Source organism: Acipenser ruthenus, chromosome 13 (assembly GCF_902713425.1).
Source record: "Acipenser ruthenus chromosome 13, fAciRut3.2 maternal haplotype, whole genome shotgun sequence".
In the NCBI taxonomy this organism is placed as follows: domain Eukaryota; kingdom Metazoa; phylum Chordata; class Actinopteri; order Acipenseriformes; family Acipenseridae; genus Acipenser; species Acipenser ruthenus.
In genome coordinates, this window is record NC_081201.1 from 36,936,563 (window position 1) to 36,946,493 (window position 9,931).

Sequence of the window (9,931 nt, forward strand, 5' to 3'; positions counted from 1 at the left end):
ATACAAGACTGATGCCCACTCTGTAGTAAACAGGTATTGCTAATTAAATTTACTAGCTGGCTTGTTTACATTCTATTAAATGATAACACACGTTATATTATCCCAAGACCCTCGATAAAGGAACAAACGGTGTCTGCTTGTGGTTTGCAGACAATAGAGTCGAACTGGCGTTGTGGAAAGCACAGCTTACAACGAATCCACTGCCGAAGTGAAACCAGCAAAGGGGTATACTGCCTGCAGTATGACGATCAGAAGATTGTGAGTGGTCTTCGAGACAACACTATAAAGGTATGTTGCAATGCATGCATGTTGTGCACGTGGTTAATATGCTTGATGTATTACTATAACATATTTTCAGAGGATCTTACAAACCTCTTCAAATAGGTTCAATGGGCTGTAAAGGTTAGGTGACAAAACTGTTTTTGTTAGTGTGTGTGCCCTGTTACAGGCACTTCATGATAACTATGCAACGTAGCTCGGGTTACTCACGTGTTTAATTTTCCTGTTCTAGATTTGGGATAAGAACACGTTGGAATGTAAACGAGTTCTTACAGGACACACAGGCTCGGTGTTGTGTCTGCAGTACGACGAGAGAGTCATTGTCACTGGATCTTCAGACTCCACTGTCAGGTACCGGCTATATGTCATTGTCACTGGATCTTCAGACTCCACTGTCAGGTACCGGGTATATGTCATTGTCACTGGATCTTCAGACTCCACTGTCAGGTACCGGCTATATGTCATTGTCACTGGATCTTCAGACTCCACTGTCAGGTACCGGGTATATGTCATTGTCACTGGATCTTCAGACTCCACTGTCAGGTACCGGGTATATGTCATTGTCACTGGATCTTCAGACTCCACTGTCAGGTACCGGGTATATGTCATTGTCACTGGATCTTCAGACTCCACTGTCAGGTACCGGATATATGTCATTGTCACTGGATCTTCAGACTCCACTGTCAGGTACCGGGTATATTGTCTTGCTCAACGGATTAGTCAGAACTGGGATTGACCTGCAGTAGAAGGAGAACAAGGGGTGCAGTGTCACATGTATGTGATTTGATTGTGGGAGGCTTTGCTTTGTGGCATGCTATTAAGTAACAGTATAAAATAAGTTGATAATTATTTTCAGAAGCAGCTGGTTTCATGTAAAACATTGAAATTTAAATTATGCTTGCATTTCAGGTTTTTCGTTTTGTCTTTTGATTTAAAGCGGGATGCACCACACGGAGTACAATACTAGTAATGCAAAGTAAGGGTGTAGTTAAAATACTGGTAGCCTTTATTTCTCTAAATGTGTTTTTATTTGTTTCAGAGTGTGGGATGTGAACACAGGCGAGATGTTAAATACATTAATTCATCACTGTGAGGCGGTGTTGCATCTGCGCTTCAGCAATGGCATGATGGTGACCTGTTCAAAAGACCGCTCAATTGCAGTGTGGGACATGGCTTCCCCCTCAGACATTACTCTCCGGAGGGTGCTGGTGGGGCATCGGGCAGCCGTCAATGTTGTTGATTTCGATGATAAATATATAGTATCTGCCTCGGGAGATAGAACTATCAAGGTAACGGCACTTCTGGTTGCTATACAGATTTTATAAATGTAAAAACTTTTGAGCTGCAGAGAACTTTGCAGGGGGGTTCAAAAACTGTTGGCAAAAAAGGTTCTAGGAACAATAAACTCTAATCTTGTACTGCTACGATAATGTAATCTATTAACGTTTTAGCTCATGCAAAAGACTGCCTTTCTACATGCGTTGAAAGGGACATTCTTGATAATCAATTTTTCTAAAATCTTTTATCGTGTGGTGTAACATAGCTTTGTAAATCAGTAAAAGGAATTGTTAAATATTACGTTTATACACAAACCAGTATTTTAACTATTTGATTTCACACCCTATTGTTTAATGCAGGTGTGGAACAGCGGTACATGTGAGTTTGTTCGGACTCTAAACGGACATAAACGTGGTATTGCCTGTTTACAGTACAGAGACAGACTTGTAGTCAGTGGATCCTCTGATAACACGATCAGGTAAGAAATGTTGTTTTTCTATAGAAGTATTTCTGCTTTAACCCTTTGCGGTCCTATGTCGGACCTGGTCCGACATTGCAATTATTCCTATCCGGTCCAATGTCGAACCCTGTCCGACATCATCAAAAAAACGCAAAAAACAGGTTTCTAGTCGTTTTTTCTCCGGAAAAAGCAGAGAAAACCATTCAATGGCCGAGTGGGAGCGACAGGAGCCGGGACAAGTCGGGGGGGGGAAAAAAAAAAAAAAAGGCATATCTCATGAATAGTCATACTTGACCCTGGCATCGGATAGGGGCGGTCATAAGGAAACAAGCTGGCTGTTACTGAATCGGCGCACAGAGAATATCACGGACATTTGCAGAGCTTTTTTGAGGTGTTATAGTAATAAAATAATGACTTGGATCGCATTATTGAGCAGTTTGGTGATAAAACGAGTGATCAGGAGATGATTGATCGGTATGTACGACTATTATTATTATTTATTTCTTAGCATAGGTGAAAGCTATAGCGAACAAAAGGGTGGGGCGGGGCTGGAGATGCCTAGTGAGTGCTTTGTTTATATGCAGGGCCTTTTAAACCCGTTTGACTGTGAAAAAAAAATATTTTAAACAGCGCGTCTAAAATTAACTGCACGTGTGAAAATAAATTGGACCTGACGTGCCTGACACACACTTAATAAATGGACTGCAAAGGGTTAAGAATGGTATCACGTGGGTGCTAAAGTCACTGCATTCTTAATGTCAGACATTGTTATCGCCTGTTCGAGTACATAGTGGTGTATATAATGTACAATATCACACTTTAGTGTTATTGAGAACTACTTGGCAAATTGTAATACAGCCTGGTAAGTACATTCTAAAGCACAGTCTGTATGTATGTCACACTCACATTTTCACATGTACTGTGTAAACGGTGGATGCAGGTCATGGTGATACTTTCATAATCCTGAGGGATCTAGTTTTGTATTTGCACCTGTGGCTGGTTGTGTTATACTGCTGTTATGCCCTACAACCTAAAACAACACAAATAAGTTGTGTTCCTCATGAATGTAATTGTCTTTCTGCCTCCAGATTGTGGGACATTGAGTGTGGAGCTTGCTTACGAGTCCTCGAGGGTCATGAAGAGCTGGTACGATGTATTCGCTTTGATAACAAGAGGATAGTCAGTGGGGCTTACGATGGGTGAGCGGCAACATTTCTATTTACATACATGCTTAACAATTTCAGTCTTACTTTTTTTTTTTTGTAAGCCAGTTACCAGAAATTTGATTAATATACTGAATGGAACATTTGCAGGCATGTGCAAGTTGGTTCTTCATTGATTTGTTCTCCTTAAAATGTTTTGATTCGACTCAAAACCAAGTCCTGTGTCTTTTTTTTTGTTTGTTTTGTTTTTTTACAACAGAAAAATCAAAGTTTGGGATCTGGTTGCTGCCTTGGACCCCCGAGCGCCTGCAGGCACACTGTGTCTGCGCACTCTTGTGGTGAGTGAATGCTCTTTCCAGGCTACACAAGACTAGTGTTCAATCGTTTGAATACCTTTGCCATGTTTCAAATTTAGAGCAACAATCAATGTGATGGGTGTGCACCAATAGTCATTTTATCTGCTTTTGTGTTGCCACAAGCAAGAAACAATTGCATAATATATTGTATAATTATACAATATGCACACTAAAAATAAAAACTGAGATGCCACACATGACAGTGCTTTATGGCCAATGCAAACACATACAATGCAAATTAATTGAATGTCTTTATAATCTCTTGGCATATCCTCGGCAATTATCTGCCTTAAGTTGTGCACCAGTACACAACTTAAGGGAGAAAAGTGAGATTCATCTGAATCAGTAAAATGATGCAGGAGAAATAGAGAAAGCTTTCCTCTTTGCTTGCCTGACAGGAGCATTCGGGAAGGGTGTTCAGGCTGCAGTTTGACGAGTTCCAGATAGTCAGCAGCTCTCATGATGACACAATCCTAATGTGGGATTTCTTGAATGACCCAGACACACAGGCAGAGTCCTCTCGCTCCCCCTCCCGGACATACACCTACATCTCAAGATAAATGATCAACACTACTCCGTACCTCCTAATTGCACAGGTAAGAGCAGCAAGACTTCCACAATCTGTGTAAACAAATAGAATGCTAGGAAGATCCAAGAAATTTGAAAATTGTCTATTGCCTTTGTTTATTGTGAAGACATGACAATGGCAGGGATTATAAAAATAAAAAAACACACGTTTTAATCGCAACTACTGTTCTGTAGTTAATTCACTAGGATACAGTAAGGCCTTCGCAACCTATTCTGGGATAGTTTTCAACTTTAATAGTGTTACATATAATGGCTTTGATAAAGTTTTGCAAATGAACGAATATTCGAATACTTGCCTGAGCACTAACAAAGTGCTTTGTAGTATCCATTTACAGTATTGTCTCCTAAATAAATAGTTCTAATATTACTATTTTAACTTTCTTGAAGTAGTCATTGTTTTTGCACTTGCAATGTAATACTACTGAAATAGCTTAAGGTCAAGCTTTCCTTTTAAGTTTTGCCCTGGTGTTAGATGATCTGTTTTAAAATAAAATCATTATCACAGGTTAACATTCTCTCAAAAGAGAATGTGCTGACTTCTACCTAATAATTGCATATAACAAAAAGTATAATGTTCGGAACGCAGGAGGCCCATGATTTAAAGTATGCCTGTCCTTCTAGTGTTTCTACAGACCGCATCCATATGCTTCTCTTCATATGCATTAGTTACAGTGTTGGAACATTCCACTGTTGCAGCAGTTTTTATTCAAAATTCCTTAATTTAGCTCTTGAATTTGTCTGTGCTGTCAGCTCACGGGACTAGTACACCGGTGTGTCATGTCCTGTCTGCCAGTACTGAATTCATCAGACATTAACTGGGGTAAATGTTATGTGCAATAATGTATTATTTTTGTATTGTTTTTTCAGGACTTCTTGTGCTATGGTATTTAGATATTATTGAAATGCCAGAAAATGTCAACTCAACCTGGTCAAACCTGAGGAAGAGGTTTTCACCCCCGCAGGCAAATCAGATTGGGACTACGTGGACTGAAAGACTTCTAAAAGTGCTGCTAATGAGAAATATCTGTATTACAAAACATGAGGAGAACTTTTGAAAAAGTGTATGCCCCCCACGTCCCAGAGTGTCATGTATGAATAATATTATTTATTGTGTAAACCGAAAATCTGCTGCTTTTCCATAACTGACCAGCATGGACACTCAAAATGTTTTAAAGGGTGAGGCTACAGAAGTAGTATAGTCCCATCTTTTTGTTCAAGTGATGCACATTAAGCATGTTATGTGTGCGTGTGTGTGTTACACACATTTTACCAACCACCCATGCACCAGCGATAATGTGTGGTAAATTGTGTAATTTTTGCTTGTGTAATACACTACTAAAACCCACTGTTTTTATAATGCATTAAAAGCTGTAAATGGGAATAAAATGCCGAAATTCCATTGAATAACTTTAAGGTACCTTAAAGGTATAAAGCTAGCCTTAAATATATATATATATATATATATATATATATATATATATATATATATATATATATATATATATATATATATATATATATATATATATATATATATATATATATAGTGGACAAAAAAATGGAAACACCTGGGTAAATGAGGGACATCAAGTATATTGAAAGCAAGGGCTTCCACACAGGTGTGGCTCATGCGTTAATTAAGCAAATAACATCCCACCATGCTTAGGGTATAAAAATGCCGGACAGACCTAGTTGCCTATAATTATGGCTAGCATGGCTGCAAGAGGAGACCTCAGTGACTTTGAAAGAGGGGTGATTGTTGGGGCGCGTTTGGCAGGAGCTTCAGTGACCAAGACAGCTCAACTTGCTGATGTTTCCCGAGCAACGGTGTCTAAGGTGATGTCGGCATGTAACTCCGAGGGAAAGACATCATCAACAAAGGGCAACAGTGGGCGGAAGCGCATACTCCAGGATCGTGATAGCCGTGCATTAATTTGAACTGCAAGGCAAAACAGACGAGCAACTGCAGATCAATTGACTGCAAATTTCAACCTGGGGCGCAAGCAGCCAGTTTCATCAAAAACGGTCCGCTGAGAACTACACAGAGTGGCATACCAGTGGCCCAACTCCGCATTAAGTGACTTTACATTGGTGTTTACATTTTTTTTTATCCACTACCTGAGTGTGGATATATATATGTGTGTGTATGTATGTATGTATGTATATATATATATATATATATATATATATATATATACACATTTTGATAGTTCTTTTTTTCCTCTACCCATTCAACAAAGAACATGAGTGAAAGGCACATGCAGACTCATTTACTGTATTCTAGGAAGTTTACCTGTGTTAAAGCAGGAAAAAATGGCTTCATCTGAGTCAGTCAATCTAAAGTCTGGAAAACAAATTTCAACAGCAAACCAATAAAGGGGGTTCCAATTATTTGCCAATGTGATGTATGAATATATTATAGAATATACAGTATGTGCATTTGTTTTGTGCTTAGTCGTGGTTTAGTGATGGCTTATGAAACTTGAAATTCCCCCGATTTGAAACACACAACGCATACACTCAAAGCCGTGCTTCACATCCCTTACTACCTTACTCCTCTCCTTCACCCTGTCTGCCTAATACACAATATATATTTAGATATGTATATTTATTTATAATTGTTTGCACACCAGAATTAACTGGGAACAAACCAGCTTGTATAGAGTAGCATGGGAGCATACCTAATTTCACACAGAAGTTCTGCTGGTTTGGACTGCAGTGTGAGTAATTAAATTAAACTTAACAGTGAAACGGAGCATCTCCAATTTCTGTTGTCAGAGAGCCGTCTGCCTTTTGAGTTGTATTGCCCCTTCCATTTACCTTAATCCCCATACTGAGCAGTTCAGGTAAATGGCTCTTAGTGTTAATCCCTTTACTGCAGAGATTTTTTTCTTTTTGATTCCACTACATTTATATGGATAATTTTCCTAGAAATGTCAAATGTGTTTGTGCTTGTTGTCTGGTATGTTGCCAAAATGAACAATTGTGAAGGTGGATCAGTGCCATGCTTATCTGTAAAAGTGGACTTGATATTTAAATATGGAAAGAGGCCTAAAGCTATTAGTGTATTTTTTAAAGGCGCATGAAAATGTCAATAATTAGTACCCTAGGTTTTAGAACTGTATTTTATTTATTAACTTTTGTAAAAAAATGTAATGGTAAAAAAAAAGAATTGCGACAGTTAAAGCAATTGTAATCTTTTTTCTGCAGTGTTGGCCAACATTTATATAATAAAAAAAAAGAAAGTGAATTATTTCAGTTTAAATGTTGTCTTAAAATACTCCACTTTATAAATTGCATATTGTCAGATTGAAAGCTTTGTAACGATTTATCTTTCCAAAATGTGAAAAAAGAATTAGTAGTTGAGAGAACTAAGAAAATCTTTGGTACAGAAGACAATACTGTATAGAAATGTCCATTTATTTAACAATGCATTTTAATTTTTGATAGCGGAGTAAGTTCAACATGAATAATAAAATAAAGTATCTGTTTATCAAGTTGAACCCATTTGTATAGTGATCTAAAAATGTAGATGGGTATGAATATGGTAATATTGAAAAGGCTAATTATCATTTGTAAATTAAAATAAATTACATATTATTTTAATAAGAATATGTGCTATTATAAGAAAGCATCTTCTGGATTTAAAGTGTAATAATGTGAAGAATGGGGTAAAAATCATATGGAACATTGAATGTATACTGTGCCAGTTTTAATTTCTGCAGCAAACTGAGATAGTAAACCTGTATTTATTCACTATCCCTTGAAACGTGTCCTGGTACAGAAGCTAAAGTTGTATTATGAGGAAGTGTTGTTGAAAGCTTAACTGCCCTTTTTATGTATAAATTGCAACTTGAATTATTTTGGGAGGTGCACAGCATTTTATGTTGCTTGCATTTAAGTGACTTTCTTTGACAATTGAAACTGTTAATTAGTTTTAAGAGAGTAACCCTTTCTGTCTCTCCCACGTCCATTTTCATATGTATAGCATAAAAACATGGCAGTTTTCTATAGTTTATATTTCAGTACGTCTCTTTTTTTTCAAACTTTGAAACCATGCAATCTGTATTAAACACAATGTCCCAGGCTATACATTTTAAAATTACTTCATTATATGTCCACAATTGCAATAGCCGAAATACTATCTACAAACAATGGGAGCTGTAGTATTCAATAAATAATATACTCATAGTGGGTGGGAAACTTATATTTTGATTAATCTTAATTTAATTTAAATTGCTTCGTGCTTATTGATTATTTATAATTTACATAGTTTTTTTTTTTTGTTTTGTTTTTTTTGGGTGGGGGGGTTTACCCACAGAAAAGGGATTCTGTAATCGATTTTAAGGCTCTCCCTTAAAATGTTTGAGTTGGTCTAAAGGGTGCAATGTATCCCTGTTTTTAGACAATGCAAAGACTTGAAAAAGGGTTACTCTGTCTTTGTAAGTTTACTAAATTTGTTCTATAGGTACTCCGGTAAATGAGTGCTATCAATTGTGTGATCTTGTTTAAGGTAAAGTGATGCGTAGTTAATGTACTAATGTTCATAATGTTGTTTTTTTTTTTTGTTTTTTTTAACTTGATAGAGTAACAAAATATAAAATGCAAGGTGCATAAAAGACAATTGTTCATTATTAAAATATTTTATACTGTGTAGCACTTTTGAAAATGAGTTGTGTTCATTCATGATTCTTGGATTGTGGACATTTGTTTACATCATCAGTGGAATTGCGTCCACACGAATATAGTGCCAGTTGTCTCTCTTTAATACCCAACTTATTTAGGTGCTCTGTAAAGTCTCTTCTCAACAGGAAAAATTAGATCTGTCTAAATGACCCATCTACTGTAGAGGTAGGCATTACATGGTGAACTGTTGTGGCAGTCACCATTGCAAAATCATGTGCATTAATTTGCATCTATTCAGAGTTACCCTAATAAAGATGATTTGGAGTAATCATGAATATGCTGCTGATCACCTCTGTATGTTATCTAAATAACATTTAAGATCGCTTGGACATAGTATTTATTCACATAAACATCTTTATAATGTACTGCTGGCTGAGCACAACAATATAACTACAATGAGTACCTCTTATGAATACAGCATTAAACATGAATACTTTTTAGAAGATAGATTATCAAAGTGTATTCTCTGAATAGCACATACTGTAAGGCACAGGTGATATGGCTCCTGAGCCAAAGTAACATTGGGTAGTCCAATAATGGTGCATACTGGGGTCTATGAAATCAAGTTACAAATTAGGTTCTAAGTTTATTGTTTAAATAGGGTTCTTTTTTCACAATGTTCAGATCAGCTGACACAAAGCTGAGAAGCGTCGTCAAAAACACATTACAGGTTGATTTACAGAAATACACATTAAGCCCTCACATTACTGTGTGGAGTTCACTTCTACAGACCATCGTTTTCATAATGTTATTTATTAATATTACTGCAGTCAAGAAAGGTTCAAATGCATACCTCTGTTCTATTGGTACTATGTATTGGCTCAACTCAGGGTAGTGTATTTCGATTTGGTACACATAGGGTTAATCAGTGGAACTCCCGCTGTTAATTCCAGAAGCCCTGCCTAAAAGGAGTAAAGCTTTAAAGATGCACTTAGCTAATTGATTTTTCCCCTTTGTCTTCAAAAAATCACATTGCATACCATCATGTGATTCCATTCCCCCTTAACTTCTTAATGACGACTGGCGAAGTTCACATCAAGCATGCTACAGCACGAGGCACAGATTATGCTCAAAGCACGGTGAGGATTGGAGAGTTTTTTGATATCTCACATTTGATTGGC

The 9,931-nt window shown here is 37.1% G+C and overlaps 1 protein-coding gene across 8 annotated transcripts in view; it reads left to right on the top strand.

Moving 5' to 3' along the window:
• Positions 1-7,621, top strand: part of LOC117418534 (F-box/WD repeat-containing protein 1A) — a 30,324-nt gene extending 22,703 nt beyond the window's left edge. For all 8 annotated transcript variants that reach the window (XM_034031690.3, XM_058985252.1, XM_058985251.1 and 5 more), the window contains 8 exons: positions 151-288; positions 512-630; positions 1,319-1,568; positions 1,917-2,035; positions 3,106-3,216; positions 3,440-3,518; positions 3,935-4,132; positions 4,992-7,621. In XM_034031690.3, coding sequence (XP_033887581.2) covers positions 151-288; positions 512-630; positions 1,319-1,568; positions 1,917-2,035; positions 3,106-3,216; positions 3,440-3,518; positions 3,935-4,096 — 978 coding nt within the window. In that variant the 3' untranslated portion in view covers positions 4,097-4,132; positions 4,992-7,621. The remainder of the gene's footprint in view (positions 1-150; positions 289-511; positions 631-1,318; positions 1,569-1,916; positions 2,036-3,105; positions 3,217-3,439; positions 3,519-3,934; positions 4,133-4,991) is intronic.
• Positions 7,622-9,931: the final 2,310 nt, after the last annotated feature.